Here is a 26635-nt window from a genome sequence, read left to right as displayed (position 1 = left end):
TTCCTTAAATTTTCATTCAACGGCCCTCCTTCTACGCTAAAACACTGTACCTCATTTATTAAGAAAAAGAAACTCTAAGTTCCCAATTAAAACCACTGTATTGCCCACAAAAGTTAAATTTGATACTTAGGTAATAAATCAGTGTATCCCAAACCACAACGTCTTACTGTCACCAGTCTAACTGCAATCTACCTTTGAAATCTGCACTTGTGATTTGATAATACTCAACTTCTTTTGTACTTCATAAAAAATACAAACAAGCAGAAAGTTACAGTTAAGAGCAACTAAATCTTATGCATTAGTAGTATCTTCTCCCAGTATTCTACCTGGCTTACATTCTTTCTGCATCTTTCTTGGGACAACAGTTTCAAGAAGGGATTATGATTGAGTCTAACTAATACGTCAAACCCTTTGGAACGGAAAACAAGATTTGTTTGAAGTCAGCATGATGTCATTGCCCAAAATTTCTCACTATTAGAAACTTAGATGTGAATATTCACCTCTCAAATGTCTGTTCTTTATCCTATGCCACATATAAAACACTGGTTTGGTTTCTCAAGTACTTGTGATCCTGTTTAGCATAGTAAAAAGTTTACCAACACCATGGGAGTAATATTGACCATAAATGTATAAAAAAGGTATTTCTAAAAATAAAGCAAGCTACATTCTTTTATTACTAAAAATAAGTCAGATGCAGGGAATGCAATGGTTTTTCACCTTATACTACAGAAGAAGTTCTGAAGACAAATTACTCCTGCCCTTACATGTACACAGACAGTGAGGAGCCTCCATGTAACTGTCTTCTAGCTATTAACATGGGGAGATGGTGAAGCTACAAACCAGTGAAACACTGTTCTGCTCCTGAGGTTTACGGCATTACTTGCACTCGGAAGTCAGTATTTTAACACAGAGCTGTGGCAGGTTTCCTGAAATGAATGATGATGTGGGTTATTGTCCCAGTTTCATGGGGGAAAATAAATCAAATAGCTTCCTACCCAATTTCTGGAGCTGAGATATGATGTGGAAAATAAGGAAAACCAGCCAAAAGTTAAGGCACACAAGTCAAGTTTTAGGTTGAAGATACAAGGCACGTGTTCAGACTGTAAGAAAATGAGCATGCCACAGCTGAGGGCTTGATCCGGGAAATAAGAGATGTACCCACATGCACTGGGAAGGTACTTTGAATGATATATATGAATTCAGAAGTACAAAAGTTGCAAGCATGAACGAAGTCTAGAGACCACCTAACATCTTTATTTTGCTATAAGCAAATTCTACTCATTTCATAGATAAAAACCTAATCTGTGTTATGGAGACAATTTCTGTTTTGATGTTTTTATCAGTAACAATTAGTAGTAAAATTACGGTTTATGCTTGCACGGCAGAGGCAACATGTCGCTCTGTGTGGAATTCCTACCATAGTTTTCAGGTGTTTTGGGTGTTTTAAGCTGCTCTTATCAATTTAAGTGCGAGATTAAATTTCTGAAGGGGTTTATAAGAAGTTCACACATGTGAAACTTCATTAACTTTATGGTCAAAATTAGTACTTGTAAAAAACGTACTCTAAGTACCACCTATAAAGACAGCCTTCAATAAAGGTAAAATTGAAAGTTAGGCCTGTTAGCTGCTAAAGCCACCACCTGTCCTGCTGCTTAATACTGTCTCAGTATTTCTTTTTATTTCTCTACCACTGTCCCATTGTGAGTAGTTATTCTAATGAGTGTTTCAGGAAGTCTTTTATTCCCTCCATGTAGTGCCTATTACAATGATATCCTAGAGCACGGACACGACCTTTAAGCACTATTACACAACTTATCACAAATACCTTACTAAATGCTTTTCTTACTAAGAGAAAATAATGCACCAGAGCTAACAAAGCAAAATCAGATTTCTGGAATACACTATTTTAGCTGACATGCCTCATCATTGCTTAACGAAGCACGGAAAAACCTTACAGTCAGCCTATGAGCTTAAGAGAGCTTTGTACAGGTGGTTACAGTATGGTTCCAGTCCAGCTATTTTCGTACCATCACACCCAGGCATATAACTTTCCAAAGACAAGGTTTAAAGAAACAAACAAACATCTAAAAAATCCTGTGCTGAAAAAGCCGTAGAGATTAATGTGGAATTCAAGACAAATGCAGTACCTGTCACAGAATGAGAAGGTGGCCAGAGTTTGAAGAGACCTTAAAGATGATCTTGTTTCAACCCTCCTGCCGTGGCAGGGACATCTTCCACTAGGCCTAGTTTTCCACTAGGACATCTTCCACTAGGCCTGGAACACTTCCAAGGATGGGGCAACCACAGCTCCTCTGGGCAACCTGTGCCAGGGCCTCAGCACCCTCATAGTAAAGAATTTTCTTCTAATAGCTAATAGACCTACTGTCTTTCCTTTCCCCCTTGTCTTGTCACTCCATGCTCCTGTAAAAAGTCTCTCCCCATCTTTCCTGTGGGCTCCCTTCAGGTACTGGAAGGTCACCCAGAAGCTTTCTCTTCTCCTGAACAATTCCAACTTTCTCAGTCTTTCCCCATAGCAGAGATGCTCCATCCTTCCGGTCATCTTTGTGTCCCTCCTCTGGACTTGCTGCAACAGGCCCATGTCGTTCCTGTGCTGGGAACTGTCACTACCAAAGGCTTAAGAAATATTAAACAAAAGTTGTATTTTCCTAGTTCACAGCCTCCACATTTTACACTAATGAACAGAAGATTACTCAATAGTTAATTTATTTAATGCATGCAGAAGTGATACAAATGACTACTAAAATAACAGTGGCAGTTTTCATACACATACTAAAAATTGAAGTCTGACTTAATTTCTTGATCAAGTACTACTCAGAACTACCAACTCAAAGAAAAACCGGAAAGAACAGAACATGACACCAGTTTAAGCTTAACAGTGTGTACTTAAGCTATGTATTTAAAAAAACAACTTCTAAGAAGTTAATCTTAACAAATAACAATTCAATTAAATAAAGTTGATAGTTTGGTTTTTTTTTTTAATATTAGTGTCCTCTCTATCGCAGAATTAACTTTAAAGAAATTTATCAAGAATTCAGTGTCTGGAGAGCGGCAAACTAGGGAGACATTAGAGGCCTCCAGTACAGTGAAGACATCATTGCTTGGCAACAGGAACGTTTATACATGCCATAACAGAGTAACAAACCTAGAGCTTCTCAGAGTCATTTACGGATGAAGAGTAATAAACCATCTACGTCAGTCTGTGTTGCTGAACGTAGAAGGCTTAATTTCATTTCTACAGCACAATCAGACAGATAGGGACTTATCGTGAGTCAGTAAGAAAAAGACATTTATTTACTGGTTGCCCATGTGAATGAATGCAAGCAGGTGAAGATGACAGTCAAATTCAGTCAAGTTTTTTGGCTGAGTGGCCTACTGTCAGACTCAATTTTTATGAGTGTCTGTAGAGCACCCTTTAGCTATCTCTTCAGCTTAGTAATGAAAAATCGATTTTTATCAATGCCTGCACCATTAAAGACTCAACTGAGTTTCTGGTTTGGCTACTTATTCATAAACATTAATCAATCATGATGCAGAAGAAGAAAACCACAATGGTATGTTTTAAAAATGTAACTGGAGCAATACTTTCTTGAAAAATCACATATTAATCTGACTCAGTAATAATGTTTTACATACTAATCTGACAGCCATTTCACTTCACACGAGCAAAAGGCATGCTCCTAACATAAACCATATGTATACCAATCCACCTCACAAAAAACCACTCTCCCTAACCCGATTTGTCAGTATTTACAGCCCTTTGGGACAGAGAAACAACAACTGGTTGAAACAGAAATCTCAGCCTTGACAGTCTGACCCCTCCACTAAAGAACATAATACAGAAAACAGCATCTGCCAAAATATACAGATGCATGCCTGAAAAAGACCCATAGGGCAAAACCTGCTCTAATTCTCCTGCTAGCTGGAGAAATTTCATTAAGTAAGTTTGATCGATTCCCTCCTCTGATAATGTCTGAGAATTGACTCCAAACACGTTTGTGAATTCTGGTACAGTATCTCACCAGCTCTGAAGTACAAAGTTATACCCACTGTCCCTGTGCAATCATGAATGTTTACCGGTTTCCTTTAGGAAATAGCAAAATTGAAGTCTGAATTCGAAGTCCTTAAATACAAATTTAATAAAAATAATGAAAAAATGTTACAGAAAAATTTTCTACTTATTAACAAATGTAGTACTGCCCTCATATAACACTAAAAATGAAGCGCTCTCTTCCAATATTCTTCTATTTCTTATATTCTTCTTATATTTCACCAATATGCAACAAAAATATCTTGCTGTGGGTTCCATAACAGAGCCTCCTCTTCTGCAATGTCTTGGAGGTGGGAAGAAACAACAGTAAAAATAGCAAAGCAAAGTAAAAAAAAAGGAATGAATTAGCAAGTCTTGGTGAAACCATGAAGACACTTGGTCATAAAAATGTACTTCTAAACCATAAAAGGAAACAAAACACAAGGTATTTATAGCAAATAAACTGAACTGAGGCAGAACATGTAGCTTTACCAACAAACTGTCTCAGGAACCCAGTTTATTGTTTCAGTTATGTGTATTCACACATCCTCATGTTAAAGCTCTTCAGAACACACACTGTCTTCCCAACACATCATCAACAGCAACCCAGTGACAATTCATATGCTAGTCTTCCATTGTTTTTGTCACAAAGTGAAACAGTATGTTTTAAGGCAACTTAATTACACCATTTATTGGCAATGCAATGAAGGAAGATTCTACTTAAACCATAAAAATACAGACTCTATCCTTTGAAAAAGAATAAACACTCTGTGTGTCAATCTTCTATGCTTATTTAAGCAACACAAAATACATGTATGTTCACAACACTTAACAATATCCAAAGCAGTTAAGGAAAAACTTCACCAAGCAGCTAATTTCTTAGGTGATGATGTCTATTGTAAAAACCTCTTTCTTGAAAAGATTAAATTTTCTATCCAGATATTTTATAAGGTAGGTCATTCTACATTCTTTCTGCTCTCTACAACTGGATATGATTGAGTCTACTCTTTCTAATGATCAGGTAACTTCTGCTGATTATGAAGACTCCAATCTGAGTCTTTTCCATGAGGAACACTTTCCAATAATTTTACTGAAGCAAAATGGAACGATCACATGCTTCAGACTGTCCATTTGCCTATTCATTTTGTGTGGAAGTGAAAAAAGAGGAAAAAATCCAATAATTTTCTTTTACTTTTAAAGAATACAAAAATACGAGTTTGTAAGGAATGCTATCTATCATGGGAACACTTTAAGTTCACACAACAAGATGGGTTTTTTTATAAATTGCTCATCCAGCTCCTCCTGCTCTTCAAAGCTCTACATGACAACTAGAATGGTTTCTCCATTCAGAGACCTGATTCTGCTTGGTAATGACAGGTACTCAAGAACAGCGATTACTGGAAAGGTGACCAAATCCTGTAAAAATCATGTGAAGAACATATAAACTTTTAGTTTACATCACTTTTAGGTCTTCAGAAAAAAATAAAATGGGTTGCATTACATGACTTGCATTGAGACTTTGCACAACTTTTAAGCAAATTCTTTCAGTAGATCCTTTTAAGCATACACACCATCACAAGAAGTTTATGTTCCTTCAACACAAACAACAGAACGAGACATGCAGCAACCTAATAATGAATTAAACTGTAGAAATTTTCAACTCGGTGAAACACTAAATAAAAGCTGCTTGAGCAGGAAGTTAGTAGTACTGTCTTTCTATGAATCAACAAAAGCAGAAGAGTCTGTAGAGTTGTAGAAGAGTAGTTTATTTGAGAGTGAACACTCACTCCCTTCTACGTTCATTTTTACTTCTGGGATGATACTCACAAACAAAATGTGAGATCAGATTCTCACCTCTTTACAAAACTGATCTATAGAGAAAGCACTGGAAAAAAATTCACTCATTTTTCTTAGTTACTGTAATACAACATGAAAATCAAAACACAATATTCTACCTTCTGAGGGATTTCCACAAGAAAATCCAAATGGAACAACACTCTCATAATACACTACATCAAAACTACATGTGAGTCCCACCATGCTTTTATTAAGTGCACATATCCTAAAATGCAACGAAAGTGTAAAGGAAGAAAAAGACTGTTTCCTTTTATACCGTTTATAGCATGTTCTGATAGCAAAACTATCTTCAGCCAAACCAATAAGCCTTCTCTCTCTCTGAGCAACTGGATGTTCATGGCAAGGCACAATAAAATTGTTAAGTACCGCAAAGATTTTCTGAACAGATGGTGTTCTTCTGCTGATCTATATGACGACAGCATTTGTAAGGTACTACAGTATTTCCTTCTACTTGTCCACCATCCTATTGATGCCATGTCATAAAAAACCCCAAAAAATAGAAGAGGGTTTGGTTTCTCCTCCAAGTAAAACCCTTCTGCAGCCAACACTGACTGTAAGTGCACAGGATTTACAGCCTGTACCAGCAGGTAAATAGTCTGCTCAGCAGTGCAGAATTAAGTATCCAGCCAAAGACAGAAAGCCAATACTCAGCACCAAATGGGACTCTCTGGTGCTGACTGACAGAGGCATCTGCATGCAGCTCCTTAACTGCTATTACTCATGAATCTCCTCAGATACAGTGTTATCTTGACTCTAAGCAGCTCCATCTAGTTTGTTTATGCATTAGCCATGACAAATGTATTTTGGAAACTCTAACGTCCAAAGATTAAGTTAATATGAGTCAAAGAGAAAAAAGCTAACCAATACTCACCTACATAGGCTTCATCATCCACTGGCAGCGGTATTGACATGCAGAGGTAGGTATCTGACTGTTAAAAGAAAAGAGAACAGAAATTACCTTTAAATTGGGAGAATTTAGAATTAAAGACACAATAGGACCATATAGAAAAAATATCACCTACTTTACTGAGTTATATGGGCAAAGAAAATGTATGATTCGTTTACTACAATAAGAAATAAATTCATTGCCACAATTTATTTACATGTAACAGAGATCAGGCTATACGGTCATCAAAGTGGCTACTAGGTTGATAGGTACACTATTAACTATTTTATACCTCTTTTTTCTTAAGCCTTTTTTTCCCCCAACTTCTAAGGCTGTTTAAGAAAGGAAATGTATCGTGTACTGGAATTTCACTACACCCATGAACTCAAAATCTGACAGGACTTTCACTTTCATAAGGATATCTAAATAGATAAGATAAAACTCCTGCTATGAATAACTTCAAACTTAATTTAAAAGAAGACACTGTGAATAGGTGTAAACAATTAAATGCAACTGAGAACAAAGGACAGGTACAATGCTGATAACAATATGTGATTACACAGAGCAGTGATTTGCAGATAAGAAAACATTTTTGGTCTTTTTGCTAGAAGATGGGAAGGGTGAACGGAGGTTAACTGATAAAATTGATGTGAATGCCTTTGGGTACGGTCGTTACATGCATTTACAGAGTGAACATATTAAAGCCATTTAGAAATAAAAAAGGAAATATTCTATGTTTTCTATTTAACCTGGGTTCAGAAGAAGATTTCTTTTTTTAAAAAAAAAGCACAACCTAATTTAGGACCTTATACTAAAACTTTGAAAGCCAATGGCAGTAATGCTTCACACTGTAGTAGAAATTGAACAGTTTCCAATGAATGTTCATGTGTGGTACCTGTGCCAAAAGAATGCACAACTAGGTATAGGTAGACTACTCCTAAGTCATGTAAGGGGTTGGTTGCCACTCATGCACCCATAGAGCAATCACAGTTATTAAATGCAAGACAAATCCTGGCCCTCCCACCCCTTCAACATGCCCAGTAACTCATTTTAAAAATGCAGAGTTTTTGGCAACCTTTCCCCCAGCCTTGACAACACAATACACAATGAAGTATTTTTTTTAATAGGAATCTGAACTGTCTGATCTCTTCATATGTTTCCTAGCTGTTCAACTGATGGCTTCTCAGGTAAAATCAGTAACACAGAATTATAAATGTGCACCTGGATGAACTGAGAGCACTTTTCACTCTTTCTGACAGAGAAGTTTAATATTTTGCTGCAGACAAAGAAGATCTTTCTAGAAAGTAGAAACCGTATTTCTGTTTTGCACTTGCTGAAACAACACCTCTTGCTTTAAATTACACGTTCCAGAGGGGTTTACCCCAATAACTTGAAAACCTCATTTTCCCTTCACTCCTTTGAGAGTGCTATCTGCAACAATGAGTCATCAACTACTGCAGCACAACATACTGCTCTTTTCAAGCACATGTAGCCCTCTAGAAGAGATGTAGACCTCTTAATGATATATGTAATTCCCTGCAACGGCTTACTGCAAAAAGAAAAAAAAAAAATCATTTTTTATCTTGCCTAATGAAATTAGATGTGAAAATGACAGTGGAATCTCAATACTTTTATGTGAATCTTAAAAATGCTAATGCTAAGTTGAAAAATCTTAACTGTCTTCACTTTTACTCACTTGGCTCAGTAGAATATAATCTTTAAAGAGTATACCATCATAAATTCATACCTTAAAGAGTAAGGTAATTTCATAACTTAAATAGTACACCATCATAACTTGTTTATAGTAGCTTTCATGGAGTATTTTGAGAGTTAAAAATACTAGGTCAGAAGTACTATGCCTTTTAAAGTGCTTTTTGGTTGTTTTCTGTCAGCTTGCCAAAGTTGCAGCAACATACAGTTTAATGTAATTAGATTCACTGATGCATCATCTGAGATTTGGTGTAAACTGCAACTCCATGTCTTACTAGCACAGATAGAAATATTTCACATTATAGAACTTCAACAATTCAGTTTATGAAACCATCATTTTACAAATGAAATTAATTCAATGAAAAGATTTTTCTCTCATTTGAGGTTACTTCTTTGTTGCCTACTTTTCTCTGAACATAGATATATATCTATAAAAGTTACCCTGATTTTTTTGTTCATTTTATTTGAGTGACATTGTAGGGAAGGCTTTGTTTTCCTAGATTATTAAAAGAAGAGAAAGTGGCAAAAACTGCAGTTCTCTCACCTGCTTAGGTGTCACCCCAGGCATGCGAATGTCCAGTGCAAAATCTGACAGACCAAAAGAAATCACCGGCTGGTCACTTCCAAGGCATTCACTGGAAAGAGATGTGGTAGTATCTTTGTATCTTAAAAAGAAGGAAGAAAGATTTTTTCCAAAGTATTGATTTTTGTTATGTCTTTCTTAAAGTAAGAGTCTACAGAACTAGTAAAGAAGTTTGACAATGCTGCCTAGTTCCAGGGGTGATCTGAAAACTTCACTCCTTCATGAGCTGAGGAAAACATCTTTCTGAAGTATTTCCTGATCTGAGCAATCAGATGACTAGTTTGGAAAATATTAACTGAAAACGTAACCTACTATTTCATCTTAATAATTGTCTCAGGCACATGGATGTACAGATAGAGAATTAGTTCACTACAATATGTCAAGTACTATTAATAATTCACAACAGTTTTGGAGGGTTTTTTTGAGACTATGTGCCTGATTTATAATTCTATACAGATTAAATTAAATTACATGCAAAGGGGCAACTTTTGCTTCAAATACTATGGCATTTATAGCAACTTGTATGCTACTACAAGCAGCAAAGTAAAACAGTTAACTTTGCAACATCAACGAATATGACATTCTGTATTGAATGCAACATATAAACAAATTTTAAGAGTAATGTAGATCACTGTAAAGAACTGAATGGTAAGACGTGAGAAACATTGGTGCAACACTGATACAAGTTTTGACTACGTATATTCCTGTATACAGAAGTGACACGGTACCCAAACCTCAACAACAGTAAAATCCTTTTTTCAGGAGCTGAGGCTACTTCTCTTGTCTGCACTACATTAAAGTTTACCTATGCAATTTTGAATTCAAACCACAGCTAAATTCTCAGGACTGTTCAGCTTAGTTGTTGTTTTCTTGTTAAAACATCATCTTACCCTGCAAGCTAACTCTAGCATCTGAAATAGATTTACAAATACAGCTGTAACTAAAAGTTTTATTAATCGCCATTTTATCATCCTAAACTCACCTTTAATGAGCAACCCTGTGGATAAAACATGAGTTACTGTCTTCAGTATGACAAGAGTGCCATTTCAAAGTGCAGAAAGAAAATGCAGAGCAATGACCAAAACCAAACACCATAATACATTTTTATCCGGACATGCTTTTTCATACTTTTGTAATATTGTGACTGCATGCATTCAACACATAATATTTTCCTGCATAACCCACCTCTTGAAGACTGAAAGTGGGCTTCTGAAACCCAAACAGATGTTTTGAAACAGAAGAAGCAGTATTAGCAGGTTGTTAACGAAGCCAGCCATGTCCACCCTGCTGTCTCTGGTCTGATTAAGTGAGCAGAAAAAGGGCAGTGCAGTTCTATCAGCTGTGATCCTGGCAATTACGTGGCAGTAGCAGCAGTATCATTTCACTACTTCATTATTATGTACTCTGCAGGCATCCTCCAGCTTCTGACAGACCATCTGTCTTGGAAGGCGATGCACTGTAAATCAGGAAGGTGGATGATACTATGTTGCCTTTATTATTAGCTATGAAAAGCTGTTGAAGAATCTTCCCTTGCAGATAGATGATACTGTACTTCTGTCTACTTAAAGAGCTGAAAAGGAGTAGCACTCCTGATGCTTTCTGCCCAGGCTGTGCAGTTAAATCTGCACGTTACTTATAAATCCAGAGTGCTGGAGACTTCAAGTGGCATCACAGAAACCAGCATCAGACATCCTTCAGAACCTGTAAAAATAGAAGGAGCTTTAGGATGACTAACACATTAGATCATTAGTTCTCAGCAAATCCCTGTTGAGGCATTTTAAAACATTAATAAGTTCTTTCATTACCATTAGCCCAACCCCATAAAGATTGCATTGGTTCTGTTGATTCATCCTTTTCCTGCCCTTCCCTGCATACAGCATCAGAAACAGACACATTCGATTGTGATATACAAAATGTACTCTCAAACATATTTTACATTATGCGAAGAAATACAAAAACCTACTCAATATGTAAAATGCAAAGTATGGAGTACTTCACATATGCAAACACCAGTATAATGTGTTCTGCAAGCAGGAAAAAAGAAAAAAGCCAACACTGACATAGCAAGAATCAAGGTTTGCAAATTTTATTAACTATCACCAAACGTTTCTGCACATATTGCAGACTGGGAGAAAATTTTACTTTTAATTCAACCTGTAATAAATCATTATGTCATTATGGTATCTGTTTCTTACGTACTTAAGCTACGTTTTATATCCATTTCAGGAAAGAGATACTTTAATTTTTTTTTTGGAAATACAGTAACCCCAACTGTTGACATCAGACTGCCCTACATTAGTTGAGTAGTTTTCTATCCTTTCATACACTGAGGGTATGTCAGCATAAACTATCAGTCTCCCTCCTGTTTAACTTCAACTGTTCTTACTTCCCCACTTTAGTTGGCATGGTATTTAATTCCAAAATTTTAGCATTCTTTATTAAATATGCTAGAAAATCACACCATGTCTTAGCAAAGACATATACATTAGTATTCTTTTATTTTTTGAGAATTACAGTTTTGGTGGAAGGAAAGTTTCCAGTTATAATCAAAATCTTTTAACTGTCTTATGTAGTAATTCTTCTAAATTAGTATAAATATTCTGGATTAGTAAAAATACCAACAAGAAAAAACCACCCAAATTAAGGTATCTTCCAGCTACTGGAAGACATAGTCAAAATACTTTTATAAGGATGAAATAGAAAATAAGGATTCTGACATGAAACCAATGAAAATCCATATATTTCGTAAAAAATCACTCCCATTTCAGGGCACACATAGCAAAAAGGCTTCTTATAAATCAAAAGTGCTTAAGCATAAACTAAGAAGCCATACTGGCTACACAGTCACTGCCTGTAGTTAAACAGCTACACTAGATTTGCATTGAACTATTCGCAAGATCTGATTATGTTAATCAACACTAAACTTGCAAATTTTATTCACTGAAGGATGGCATAAAAGATTTAGTCACAAACAACTAAAAATGAACACATATTACTTTTCAGCTTGCCAAAAATACACCAAGGCTGTCCACAACCATTCATGCAAGCAATGATACAAGCTTAATTCCTTTTTTAATGTAAATTTTCATGTCACCACTTCTGTGATCTAAACTGTTTTCACTAGTGAACTATACAAATCTGCAACACATATAAAGGACTGTGCAGTGATGGAGACCAAAAATCACTTAAAAACAAACAAAGAGAAAAGACAAGCGTGACATGCTTCACATAAGTTAAGACAACTACAATAACATAAGGCTTCATTACTTTCATTCTTTAAGGAATAGCTACACAACAGTGACTGTTCAGTGTCTTTGTAAACCACCTGACCAGAAGTTCTACTACCCTTCTTTTATTGTACTACCCAAGAAATTGTGTCTTTTTTTGCCATATCATAGTGCAAATACACTTGACAAGCAGGAAATCTGAGGAACAGGGGCAGGAAGAATACAATGAGTTGTAACATACACAGAACTACAACATTCTGATTTTTCTTTTTAATATGAAAAGATATTTTCCAATAACTATAAATAAGAACAAATGCTTAGCTTATGCAGGCTTCACTAAGTCTGAGATCTGTTACATCAAGTCTATTACAAACATCTACATGGTATACAGTTTAAAAAAGGAGATGTATTTAATATAAAAGAAATAAAGGAAAGGAACAGCTCAGCAGTCCCTCCTCATGTGAAATACAAGGGCTTTGTTATAGCAGCTTTTAATCCTCACTACAAGTTAAGCATGGTAATAGCAAAAATCACCAGAACACATCTTAATGTTAAGAGAATATGTGACGATTTGTGGCTTTTAGAATGCTGACCACAGGAGGCAGGGGTAAAGCAATAATCTGGAATAGTCTGAAAAAGCAAAGAAATTAAAGCTTTAGTGAGATAAATACATATCTGTATATTCTCCTTAAAAATGGTCCAATTTCATCACCAAGTGCTTTTTAAGGTTTATGAGCTGGATGAATATGAAATATGAAGTTTAATGTGCCCAGTACTTCAGATTAGATCCCTGCACAATGAAATTTTACATCTGGAAGGAAAGGAGAAGAAAAAGAAAAAAAAAGCACTATCCTGAAGTTATTCCAATGTAATGTTAGATATGATGCAATACAGAAAAATATGAGATGAGGGAAAACAGTAAGGATGAGAGATTCAGTAATAAGATTACATAATTACTTAGGTTCATTATGTGGACATCTAGATACCACTGTTATGCTTTCAGTTTGGGGTAAGAGATCCCAAGGGAACAGAAGTAATAAAGTAAAAAGACATAATTAATGACAAAGACTACAGTGAGAGAAAGGGAGATGAAAATCAGATTGGGCAATGCAAGCACGTTATTTTATCCCACATGCTCCACCCAAACAAAGCAAAAAACAAGAGAGTAAAGAAAAACAAAAACAGTCAAAAGGAACTAGCACAAAGACTGAATGGGGCAGGGGAGGAGAGGCAGGGGAGGAGAGGCAGGCAAGACATTGGAATTCAAAATAGAATGCAAAACAGAGTAACAATATATCAATGTGACATTAAACAAATTAGAACTGTCTTTTAAAAGACTAGCAATTAATTTCCAAAAATCAGCTACATAAAAAGAAAGCTCTGTATTAACCACAAGTTTATAAAGCACATTATAGTATTTTCTTATTTTCTGTTTAGTGACTAGAACATTTCATATACAGTACCAAGAGAACAAGCCAGAAGCAGAAACCACACCCTCAACCATCATTACCTTCAAAGAAAGAGAAATGAAAAGATGATTAAAATCCATGGCAATTAATGTCCAAGTCTATCACAGATGGTAATTTCTCATACTTGAATCTCTGTTTTTGTTATGCACTGAAGTCATGGAAATGAGCAAGGATTCCTTGCATTCTGTCTTCAGCTAGAGTCAAGTTCACATTTTGTTTTAGGCAAAATTTTAAGCTTAGACAACAACTGGGTATACAAACAATAGCCAGTTCAAGAAATGAACTGCAGCTAGGCCTCCAAGTTGGAACACTTTGCTTCTAATAACACAGGATAATCAATATGTTGTGGGATCAGCTTAGGGATTAGTTAATGCACTAAATGCAGCCATCTAGGACACAGATTCATAGAAAAACATTTGACAAGAAGTCATCAAATTAGACAACCTCTTGATCCTCAACATTAATGAAAAATATCTCACAAAACATATCTAGGGGTTGGGAAGACATGCACAATGCAGATGATACTGGACTAGGACAAGTGACTGATACACCAAAGCGTTGTGCTGCTATCTACAAGGAACTCGACAGGCCAGAGAAATGTCTTTATCTTGACCCATGAGCCTCTCATTATATTTTCTCTCCCCTGTCCAGCTCAGAGGGAGTGACTGAATGGTTTTGGATGGGTGCCTGGTGTTTAGACAATGCCAACCCACCAGAAGGATTAACCTTTGGCGGCATGAGTCCAAGCACGGCGAGGAGGTCACAGAGGTGATCCTTCCCCTCTACTTGGTGCTGGTGAAGCCACACAAGGAGTGCTGTGTCCAGCGCTGGGCTCTCCAGTGTGAGGGAGACATAGACAGACCGGAGAGAGTGCAAGCAAGCACCAGGAAGATGCTGAAGACACTGGAGTATCTCTCCTACCAGGACGGGCTGAGAGAGCTGGGACCTTTCAGCCCTGAGAAGAGAAGTCTCAGGGAGATCTCATCAAGGTATAGAAATACATGAAGGGAGGTTGCAAAGAGGATGAAGCCAGGTGCAAACTCATTAAACATCTTTATCAGTGATCTGGGCCAGGGGATCAAGTGCCCCCTAAGTAGATGACACCAAGCTGGGTGGAAGGTTGACCTGGAGGGCAGGAAGGGTATGGACAGGCTGAATCAATAGGCTGAGGCCAGTTGGACAACGTTCAACAAGGCCAAGTGCTGGGTCCTGCCCTTGGGTCACAACAACCCTCTGCAGTGCAAAACTGCCCTGTGGAAAAGAACCTCCAATCATCCATTCTAATTGCCCTCTATTTTCCTTCTCTTGCTCTCCATTTCTTCAGGAAGATGATGCCCTCCTCCCTGCCCACCTCAGCAGTGTATTAATTTTCCATCAGATCAATTGGTCAATGTGCCAACAGGCAATTGCTGGCCTTCTATCACAAAAGAAAAGGTGTGAGCATACAGCTGGGGCTGTAAAGGATCCCCTGGCTTGGGCAGCAACCCATACTGGATTTGGTGTAGTATTAAACATACTCTTTTAAAAATGAAAATGGTAACTTTTCAAATATAGCTTGCCTCTTGGTTTAATTTATATTGTGCAAACTCCTACCTTCTGCTACCAAAAAAAATTCAGACATGAATACCGAAGGAATAATAAAAAAAGAGAAATATGATTGCTCTTAATGTTGTTTTTATGAACCTTCTCCAAAATTTGTTCTGTTGAGAGTAAGTATGATGCCTATTTTTAAAAGAAATATTTCATAAAGAAACCTATTGCCCAGGCCATCACAGGAAGAACAATATTAATACATTAAAACAATATTAATACATTAAATAAAGGACTGTGATTTGAATTTTCTTGTATGCATTACCACAGTGAAACTGGATTCATTCTAACAGGAGATACTTTTCGAATGTTTTCCAAATATATTGAAATTAGAATGTGTATTTTTCTTTCCCGTTCAATTAGAACTATAAAGTGGTAATTAAAATTTATTTATAAGAGCAACACAAGATATAAAAAAAGTTCAATACCGGAATCTAAGCTTATTTTGAGAGATTCTGATGACCTGTGAAGCATTTTTATGGGTTTCCTACTGCGGAAGCAAGTTCTACTTACTATCTTAGGATAGACTATCTGTACCAAGAAAAATAATAAAGCAAAATCTTTCAAGTGCTCTGTCAATTCAGTAAGTACAGTAAGTTTTACCCACAAGACAGATTTTTTTTTTTTAATTATTTGAAGTTTTATACAGCAAAGAAATGGAGGATGAAGAACTGTCATTTACATGTTTCTCTTTTGGAGACCAACATGTTCATGACAAAACTTGCAGTTTCCTAACTGCTATTAAGAGAGAATATCATAAACCCTGTGGCCATAAGGAAACCCTATTCATTAAACAATAAAGGAAGCATTCAACTGTATTTAGTAGGCAACTCAAACAGCAATAGTAGTTATGGAAATCACAAACAAAAGGATGCAAGGAAACAGATTATTATATATGTTTATGCAAAGAAAAAACAAGGACATTATTTCCAGGGGGACTGGGCAAAAATTTATAGAATATATAGAAACTAAACCCAGCCTCAGATTTTTTTGTCAGCCTCAGGAAATGCATGAGAAAACACAGAAGAACCAAGGAAGCATAAACCCCACAACTCAAGATGTCAGAATTGCTGTCACCAACCTCTGCATACAGCTGTCACCCTCAGCATCTCCCAGATTAGGACAAACGGGACAAATTTAAAAGTTTAGGCAGACTTGATCTTGTCAGATAAGCTTCTAGAATTGTTAATTTTTAACACCATGTGAGAACTCAGTGCAAACAGAAGAAAATGTGTAAGAAAAAAAAAGATGCAGTAAAGATTTAGCTACTCTTTCACAATGTGACCTTATTGAGCAGCCTTTGCTTAAGACTTGGTTATTTGCCAACAAGTAAAGCTGTCCTAGGACTACCTTCTTAGTCACATTTTCCTCCCTTTCCTAAAGTAGATAAAACAAATACCACTCCTCAACACAATGCACACTCAGGTGTGAGACAAGGAAATACCTGAAAAAGAAGGAATTTTAATACTACATAATCTAGAGGCACTTGCTAGAGTGTTTCAGACGAAAATAAAATTAATGTTCTTGGAAATTCTGGAAACTTTCATCAATTTCTGAATTCTAAGATTTTTCATAACATGATATACAGTTCAAGGTAAGATTTTTTGCTCATTTTCTCCATCACCATACCATCAACTATTTGGTATAAACTTGTTTACAAACAAGGATTTGTTCTTGGTTTGATAGAACAGAAATATGTAAGCAAACCACCAAAAAAAATTATTTCCTGTTCATATTTGTGCTTGCATTAGTAAAACATTAGGAGACTTCAAGCAGAAATTCACTTTTACAACCTGAAACTACTTGAAACACCCCCTTTCTTGTCTTGAGAGTCAGATATTTTTCAGAAGTCTGAAGACAAGACATCATGTGTTGGCTCTCCCACTCTGCATTTTAATAGCATTTGAAAAGCATCTTATTCACAATAAATCACCTTCTAATGCTTCTGCTTTGACCAGGTATCAAAACAGGCAAAATTCTCTTGTCAAGAAAGATCAACACTTTTTATAGAAAGACAACATCTTAGCAAACTGCTAATTTCATGTAATGACAAAATGAACAAGCTGGATGGTACTAATTTCTTGCTCAAAAGGGAAAACATGTAAGATGCCTCTGCTTTCATTTAATATCCAGATCACTATCAGTAGCACAATGTAATAAGAATAAAAGTTCAGTGAAATGCCCTCTGTTTTCCCTTTGTTATGCAAAAACAGAAAATATTAAAGGGAGAATGTTTCATAGAGTTAGAACTAGCCTCCAAGGATAAAGCACATGAGAGATCATTTCAAATACTTCAATTACGCATCACATATGAACTATGAATTAAATTCATTGCATGTTCCTTCACTAAGAAGGACATTAAACTGCAGTGGGCTCAGCTGCAGGGGGGCGTTTCTAACAAACACCCAAAACGCTGCCCCTGTGTCAGACAGAGCCAGTTCCAGTCAGCTCCAAGATGGAACTGCTGCTGCCCAAAGCTGAGCCCCTCAGCCATGCTGGTGATGCCTCTGCTATAAGGTATTTAGGAAACGGTACAGAACATTGCACAGAAGCTGGGAGGGTGAGAATAACTGAGAGAAACAACCCTGCAGACCCCAAAGCCATTGAGGAAGGAGGGGAAGGAGGTGCTCCAGCCTACAGAGTCCATGCCAGAGCAGGCAGATGTACCCAGGAAGCTGCAGTTCCCAAGAAGTCCATGCTGGAGAAGGCTCCTGGCAGGAGCTGTAGCGCACAGGGGATCTACATTAGAGCAGCCTGTTCCCAAAGAACCAAACCTATGAAGAGAACCCATTTTGAAACAGCTCATGGAGGACTGTCTCCCACAGGAGAAACCCCACTCTGGAGCAGGAAGAAAGCATTATGAACTGACTGCAACTTCCATTCCCCACCCCCCTGCACAGATCAGGTGGATGAGACAGAAGAGTTGAGAGTGAAGCTGAGCCTGAGGGAAGTTGGTTGTAAATGTTATCTCATTCCTCAGTATCCTACTCTGTTTAATTGGCAAGACATAAAAAATAGAATATTCTGAGCTGGAAAGGGACCCACAAGGCTCACTGAGTCCAACTCCTAGCCATGGACAGTACAGCCCTAAGAGTCACACCATGGGCCTGAGAGCATTGTCCAAAGGCTTCTTGAACTCCCCATTGCAGGGACAGGCTAGGTTTTTTTGTCAGATTAATGAGTTGGAGCAGCTCAGAAAGGTACTAGATGAAGCTAAGCACTGGAAAAAAAAAATAGAGAAACAGCAGTGTGTTGCTAGGGCTCAGGACAGCAGCAGGTGCTGGAACACTGCTAATGCTAGCAAGCTTCTAGCTCCCCTTGGCCAGGCAGTTGTAATGCACCTTTATGCCTGTTGTTCCACAAATGGTGGTTCCTGGCTCAGTGTAACATTCTTATGAGAATGCTGGAGTGATTAGTTCCACAGTTTCTATTTGCTCAGTAGGATGCTAGAATGACCTGTCAATCCAAATACTATTCAAGACAACACCTCCCAAATCCAGACATCCCCCCTGCAAAAACCCACCTCAAGAAGCCTTATTTAAATAACAAATGTATGGCTACCAGAAAGAAAAATAAGAAAAATTAAGAACTTTTTTTTAAACCCTTGAATTGTATGTCTTTTTTAAGTAATTCCAGGTATAAATCTGGAACATCTTCCTGTATATCCAGTCTAAGTCATGTAGTTAAACTGAGATTTACAGCATTAAATTTTCAGCATTAATTTCAGCATAAAATTTATAGCATTAAACCTCATAGAAGTTACAAGCAACTTCAATTAATGAAAGTAAGTCAACAGGAGTTTGTTACAGTTCATTACAAAAGTAATGTTGTAGTCTTTCCTCACTCCAAATGGCACAGATAACATCATCTCTCGATTAAGGGAAAAGATAACGAGGAGAGTGGACGATGAAAACCAAGTCAATGAATCTAATTCAGTTTAGTATTCATTAACAATTGAGCAACATAAGATCCATGCTAAAAGCAGATGAATGAATCCTCAACTATTATAGACCTTTTTACGACGCACTTTTTACTAGTTAAATGCATTGTTTTCAAAACTAGTATCCATAAAATTAAAAGAAAGAATTCTGTAAACATCAAAATAATGCTAGAAATCCAGCACCTCTAGAAATACAGACTTTCACAAAATACAACAATGCTAATACTAAGGTAACTGAACACAATGAAACAGAACAGTATTTCAGCAGAACAAGTCTTAATATTATGTGGAATTTTTAAAAAGTATAAAGGTAAGTACAACACAATTGCCTGTGATTATACTAGCACTAGGTTTTTCTACGAAGTGCCTAAATACAGGTGGAGTACAGTAATAGTATATTTTAGGACATAAATGGATAATCAGGAAGAAGCACAAGTTTCTTTGCTAGAAGACACCAATACACACGGGAAACCAGGAGTTCACAGGAGAAAATGGAAGAAAAACTAAGCACACTGGAAAGGAAGAATAAGGTTAAGAAAACCAGAAATAAAAACTGATGAAGAAAGAAATGCTGAGAACATAGTACGCTCCATTGCTATGTACAAAACGTCCAACCCCATAGCAGAAGTCAGGAGAAGGGACTCCACACTGCAGCAGGGGAATGTGCTCTAAAGGAGGTATTAGCCTATGAAGACCTCACACCAGAGCCGGCTCCTGGCAGATGCGGTGGCCTGTAGATGGGTACCCATTCTAACAGATGCACATGTCCCCTTAGCCAAACAGTACAGGTTCCAGAGAAGATAAAGATCTGAGCCATTAATGTGCCAAGAACTCCAGTTTTATCTGTCCTCTGAAAACCCACAAAGGAGCAGAGTGACCCAGTGAGCATCCATGCTCATGAGCTTGGAACACCAATCATGCGATTAAAAAATGAATAGCAAGTGGCTTTTCCAAGGATAATTTGTCAAGGAACAAAGGAAGTTATAGGCACAAGGAGTCTCATGCACACTTTTCCCATTGTATACAATTTGACTACGAGCAAGCCACATAAATATGATACCCTAAGAGAGCCTTTGAGCTCTCCCTGCCAGGCAGCGTGGCTGCATGGCAGTGATCTCCCCTGGAGCTGGGTGGCCTCTCAAGGTTGCTCCTTGAAGCATATTACCATTTTACCAAAGGTAGGTCTTTGTTAAGTGACTGGTAGAGCATACAGCCCTGGTGGAATGGTAACTTTGACTTGTGCCTGGTAATTTTGAATCATTGTTCCAATGACTGGGCCACACAGTAGTAGAGTTAACTTGGGCACCAAACTGTAAGTCACAGTTTTACAACATCTTATTAATAACACTTTTGCTAAAACCATTTGACAGTAATTCATTAAGTGATCGAAATCACCAATTCACGACACCCATTAGGAGCAGTGGCCCTGCAGGGGGCTCACACTGGAGAAGCCTCATCTGGAAAGACTATATCCTGAGGAGAGGACTCACATTTTATCAGTTCTTGAAGGATTGCATCCCACAGGAGGTACCTCGCATGGGAGCAGGGAAAAGGGGAGTAGTCCATCACAATGTTAGATCCTATGGCCTGGACCAAAGGGACAAGGGTTGGAGACTTAATGGAAATACCTTTAATTTGTTGTAACCCATGATTTCTTTTTATGTTAAAGGAATTCCTATAAAAGGACCTACCTGAACCAGTGGCGGACAAGCTGCACACAAGGCAGCACAAGTGCCACAGTGACCTGACCTGAGCTGGCTTTGGGGCCCAGTAACTCCCCACAACACACCACCTCTCTATCCTAAGCAATCACCAGAAGAGATTGAGCTCCAAGTCATGGACTGAATGAACTCAGTGAACATTTGTGGGCATGTTACAAGGGTGGTCCATACATGAAGGATCTGTGTATACATCAAAAGACAGGAGGTGGTATGTAGGTGGTGAGGACAGCGAGGATGTATTGGATAACACTGGACCAGAGCATGATATGAACAGTATGGGGATGAGGTGTGGGTTTGTGGGGGTAGTGTAACAATTTTGGCTTGGATGGTGCACGTTTTCTTCTGAGTAGCTTATATGGACTTACGCTTTGGATTTGTGAGCAAATCAGCATTGAAAACACATGGATGTTTTAGCTGTTGCTGAGCTGTGGTTACACAGAGCCAAGGCCCTCCTTGCTTCTAACACCACTGTACCAGTGAGAAGGTTGGGAGGGACACAGTCAGGACAGCTGACCCTAACTGACCAAAAAGATAACCCATACCACATAAAGGAGGACTGTGGGGACATTTGGAGTGATGCCATTTGTCTTCCCAAGAAACCACTACATGTGAAGGAACCCTACTTCTTACAGGTGACTGAACACCTGCTGATGGGAAGAAGGATATGAATGCATTATTTTGCTTTGATTGTCCATGCAGCCTTTGCTGTCCCTGTCTTTACCTCAGCCCATGAGCTCTCTAATTTTCTTGTGACTGTCTTGTCCGACCCACTGGAGGCCAGTGAGAGAGGATCTATGTGGTGCTGACATGCCTACCAGCCTTAAACCACAACTAGTTTTGTTTATTTGCTACCTCCGTAACACAAAACAAGTCAAGAGAAATAAGCATGAAGGGGAAAACAAATAACCTGCATCAGCTGTGGGAAACGAGAAAACAAATAACCATCTAAACTACTGTGAACATGTTTCCTGCTCTCTACAACATCCAGCCCAGCCTCCTGATAAGATTTCCTTCTAGAAATGTGTTCTTGGAGTATGAAGGAGGATTCTCAACCTTGTTCATTTCCAGAGTAAAGTGAACAAAGCATTCTTCCCTGGAAAATGCTATTCAGCTATAGGCCACTAGGACTGGAAAGACGATACATGAAAAATAGTAGGATACCCATCCCAATCTCTAAATTTTAAGATTCAATCCCCAAATTCTTTTTTCTGTAGAAGAAAGGTATATGAAATTATAACTATGCAAGATTGGGCAAGACAGCTTATTCCTTCTAGATACTGGAATTAAAAAAAAAATGTTTTAAATTGTATTTATATATAAATACTTGTTTTCAAAACATAGGTGATTCAAATGATGTTTAACCCCCCTTTTCAACAAACTGCAGGGGCAGAAAAATCTTTAAATACAAGATTTTTCAGTAATTCTATTGTTTATTTTCTCTCATGCAACATCAGTGTTTGACTTATGAGGAAGAACATCTTTATTTCACATTTCTTTTACTTCCTTTAATTGTTCAGTCAAAAGTATGTATGAGAGACAGGAAAATGTATGTAAAATCTACAGTAATTCTCCCTCAGCAAAACAAAAACTATTAAAGCAGTCAGACTATTTAAGCAATTAGTTTTCACATACTTGTGAGATCAATGGCAAGTGCAATTTTAAAAGCTTACTGACATACTGGTTACTCCCATTTCTCAGTAACACTAGGCTTTATTCATTCTGAAAATCTTGCCTGGCATTAAAAAAAAAAAAAAAAAAAAAAGAGCGTTTTTTTATTTTGAAAAACTTGCGTGGAAAAAAAAAAAAAAAAAAAAAAAAAAAAAAAAAAAAATTGTCAACAGCCATGAGTCATACACATTTTCTCTCTCCCAGAGTGTGTTCAGTAATTTCAAAAATTTAAAGTTATCTTAATTTTAGATTGCCTCAGCTAAAGGAAGTACATTACTGTCAGCATTACTCACAGCACAGTTTAAAAGCAGACCTATCCTTGAATGATATGAAGAGAAATCAGATACCTTTGAACACAAAAGGAGGAAAGTGACGCTACTACTGAAGGAAATCTTTCATGCTACAAGAGGAAATCCTTAGAAGTGCCAGAAATTAAATATATACTTTGCCTCTTAAAGATCTGACACCTATTAGACAGAACTGTGGAAGATTTTGTCAAGTACTTCAAACTTTAAAACAGTTCTAGTTTCCTTCAAGCAAAAATAAAGAAAAAAAATTTATGACAAATCTGTTGACAGCCACACATTTAATTCATTTAAATTATGAACCATCAAAAATTATGAGTAATTTCAAATCTTAATGCATAAACGTTCAAAAACAAGATCTTGTTGTGTGACAGACAACTGTACACAGATGACCTTTGAGAGTAAAGAACTGCAGCAAGTGGAAAGAACAAAACCACATCACACACACACAGGACTGTGCATTCCCATTCAACAATGTTGAAAACTAAATAGATTTCACATACTTACAATTCAGTTTTTATATACACACACACACACAAAAGTTCATTCCATTAGTAAAAGCAATGAAACAAGAAGAAACTAACAAGAAAGTTTTTAGAAGTTTTGCTGTAAACAAACGTTCCTCAGAACGGGGTAGAACCAGATTTCATGTCAGCCTGATTTGGTTTCGATCTTTATAATATAATTTAAAGCTACATAAAAAACATCCATCTTGTATGGGGCTGCCAGATGAGGTCAGAAAGATTTGGAAGATCATCTGTTCTCATTCTTACCAGACCAGCACACTCCACCCACATCTTTTCAGGCAAGTAGCTCCTACATCTTACTTGGGATATAACATTTTATGTGTATATATATACACACATAGACACACATATATACATACAGAGTTTATTTGCCATTTTTACAATTATTTGTGTCCAGTAAGGCTCTTCTGGGGTTTTAAATAGAATCTTGCACAGAATGGATGAGACTCATAATACAGGAAGCAATGTCTTCACTTGATACTGATTTATTACTGTTTTCCACAAAACTCCGACAGATGTGGGTATAAGATTAATCAGCATACTGCCCTTCCTAAACCACTCTACAAAATCCTCAGGCTATATGTTTTCTGACTCTTGCATAATGGCCATGATTTCAGGTTGAGGAAGAATCTTAAGACTTAGCTTGTACTTAGCTAATTTGTTGAATTCATCTGAAAAGAATTTCTGCAATACATCATTTGAACAGAACTAAGAAGTCTGGTTTAATGATTTCTGAGCCTGTGTATCAGAAAGCAAAGAATTTAAGCTCTGCATTTTACTACAGAGGTTGCCTTGCTGAGATCTGCAGACACCTGGCAAGAGAAACTGGAACATGCTAGAACCCTATCTGTATTTTTCAGCTTTCAATGTATAACCACTGCTCACTGAAAATTAAAAGGAAATTTAAGATGTATCAGAAACTTCCATTAGGAAACAGAAAAAATTTTGTTTACTTTTCCTAACTTGAGTACCTGTGAATCCTACTGATGTCTGGACTCTTGAATGCCATTACAGGGAATGAAATGGAAAATAATTCAAGAGTTGTAATGAAATCTCTTCAATTTTGTTGTGTTTTAATCCCAGCTGGCAAAGGACTCAGTGTTGTTTGACTCAGTATTTGTCTTATTGCTTATGCCAACTCTTAGAGACTCTATATTGGTGTTGCAAGTGAGTTACCCCACTCCCCCACCAATACAACAATGGTAAATATGTAGGTACATATTTAAATGCCAAGTTTAATCACTTTTTTTTAAATCTGGAAAACAAAAAAATTATTAAGTAATTATTTTATGTGTTTTGCCTTTTGCTTCAGAATGCAATCTCCTTCCTATGCTATTCCATCTGTCAAGTGATTATTTTGATTAGCTTAAAAGCCAGCAATTAAAAAGGCTGTTTTCCTTGGTGACTTGTCTCTTGTTAAGCACCTTGTGCATGCCAGCCTGGCAGTACACTTCTCTAGGAAGTGTTTTTTAAGTAACACCTCCTGTGAAAGAAGAAAGTGAGCCAGGAAGTCCTTGAAAATACAGAATTTATTGGGAATCAACTCACTTTTGGAGGAAGGGATGGGACAGTTTCACAGACAACAGCAACAAACTGAACATCACAATTTCAAAGACCATTTTAACTACAGGTCAGCTCAAAAACCCTACCACTTTTCCCCTAATACTCTACTTAAGAGTACATGTTATGGAACAGAGCTAAAAGCAACCTAAACAAAGCAGTTTACAGGCTGCAGTGAATTTTTGTGATGCACCTTCATTTGTCTATTCCACCTTCCTCCAGAACAGCCCACTCTTCTGACTGGACATACACAACACTCCTTTAGCACTAAGCAAATATAGAATACAAGTAGTAAAGAGAGAAACCTATACTTACAGGACCTTCTAACAATTTTTCTGCTATTTTGCTTAACAATAGTCAACTACTTATTTAACAATAACAACTTAATACAAACAGATAAACCACAAACTGACATCCAACAGAGAAAGAGAATGAGGTGTTTTTTCAAAGATTGGCCTTTGCTGGAACAGGAGGCAAAGGGAAACCCTCACAATTCCTGGCACAGTGCTCACCCAGCAGGGTGGGGCATACAGGGGGCCAGGGGAAATGCAGGAGCATCTGCAGGGGATTGAAACAGCCCTGGGAAGCAACTGCAGGGACCAGGGTTGGCAAACAGGGACCAGGCTTGTTCAGCCTTGAAAGAAGAATGTTTGTGGGAGTATCATTGGGGACTACAAAGAAAGAGACTACCTTTCACAAGGAATCACAAGGAAAAGACAAGGGGTAACGGGTATAAATTACTCCTGGGAAGATTCTGTTGGACAGCAAAGGAACATTTTTCATAATGAGAACAATCAGCTCTTGAAATAATCACCCCTGGAATGTGGTGGATTTCCCAATGCTGGGCTTGTTTAAGATCCATCCAGAGAAGGTGCTGGTGATCTTGACTGGACCATGCTTTTGCCAGGAAAGCTGGATCAGATAATCCTTAAGGTTCCAACCTAATATTCTGTGATTCTTGCAATAACAGCAATGATTAAAGAAAAAAAACCAACCAAAATACCCACTTTGAGTCCCGGATTTTAAAAACTGTTTATTGTACCCAGTGACACATTTTGCTACTCCAACAAATGCTGTACGTAGTAATAAAAAGCTTTAGTACTCGACCAGTACATGAATTCCTAGCCAAAATAGAATATAGGGAACAAATCAAGCACTTCTTCTACAGAAGAAGCAGTAAGATCCACCATGTTTCTGAGCATGTCAAAAGAGGACAGGAACAAATCTTATCAAGATTAAGGGCAATGGGGTGCCTTTTAAAAAAATAAAAATAAAGTCATTATCACAATCTATGAAAGGATATCATAGTTACTGCAAGCCCATGGGCTCATACATTTGACAAACAAAAAAAATACGATGCTTGACACAAATTTTTCTTATTCATAGATAAGATAAAGTTTTGGAGCAAGATTTTCATTTATCCGAGTAAGGAAGTACGGAAAACCAACAGCCAGCTATTCAAACTAAATAGCATGCAGAAGCAAATCCAAGCTGATTGCAAAATACCAGCAAGCCAAGTTCCAGAAAAGGTCACAATTCTTTTA

At 37.3% G+C, this 26635-nt stretch overlaps 1 protein-coding gene across 15 annotated transcripts in view; it reads right to left on the bottom strand.

Annotated features, from left to right (window-relative positions):
- Window positions 1-26635, bottom strand: part of PAM (peptidylglycine alpha-amidating monooxygenase) — a 122393-nt gene that overhangs the window by 60215 nt on the left and 35543 nt on the right. For 14 of the 15 annotated variants that reach the window (XM_017730492.1, XM_017730491.1, XM_017730489.1 and 11 more), the window contains exons 2-4: window positions 10270-10785; window positions 9046-9166; window positions 6777-6834 (exon numbers count right to left, since the gene is read on the bottom strand). In XM_017730492.1, the coding sequence (XP_017585981.1) occupies window positions 6777-6834; window positions 9046-9166; window positions 10270-10361 (271 nt within the window). In that variant the 5' untranslated portion in view covers window positions 10362-10785. The remainder of the gene's footprint in view (window positions 1-6776; window positions 6835-9045; window positions 9167-10269; window positions 10786-26635) is intronic. The other variant, XM_017730493.1, reaches the window with a different exon arrangement.

The sequence above is a fragment of the Corvus brachyrhynchos genome, unplaced genomic scaffold (genome assembly GCF_000691975.1).
Source record: "Corvus brachyrhynchos isolate BGI_N302 unplaced genomic scaffold, ASM69197v1 scaffold33, whole genome shotgun sequence".
NCBI classification, from domain to species: Eukaryota; Metazoa; Chordata; class Aves; order Passeriformes; family Corvidae; genus Corvus; species Corvus brachyrhynchos.
This window is presented reverse-complemented; position numbering and strand designations above follow the sequence as displayed.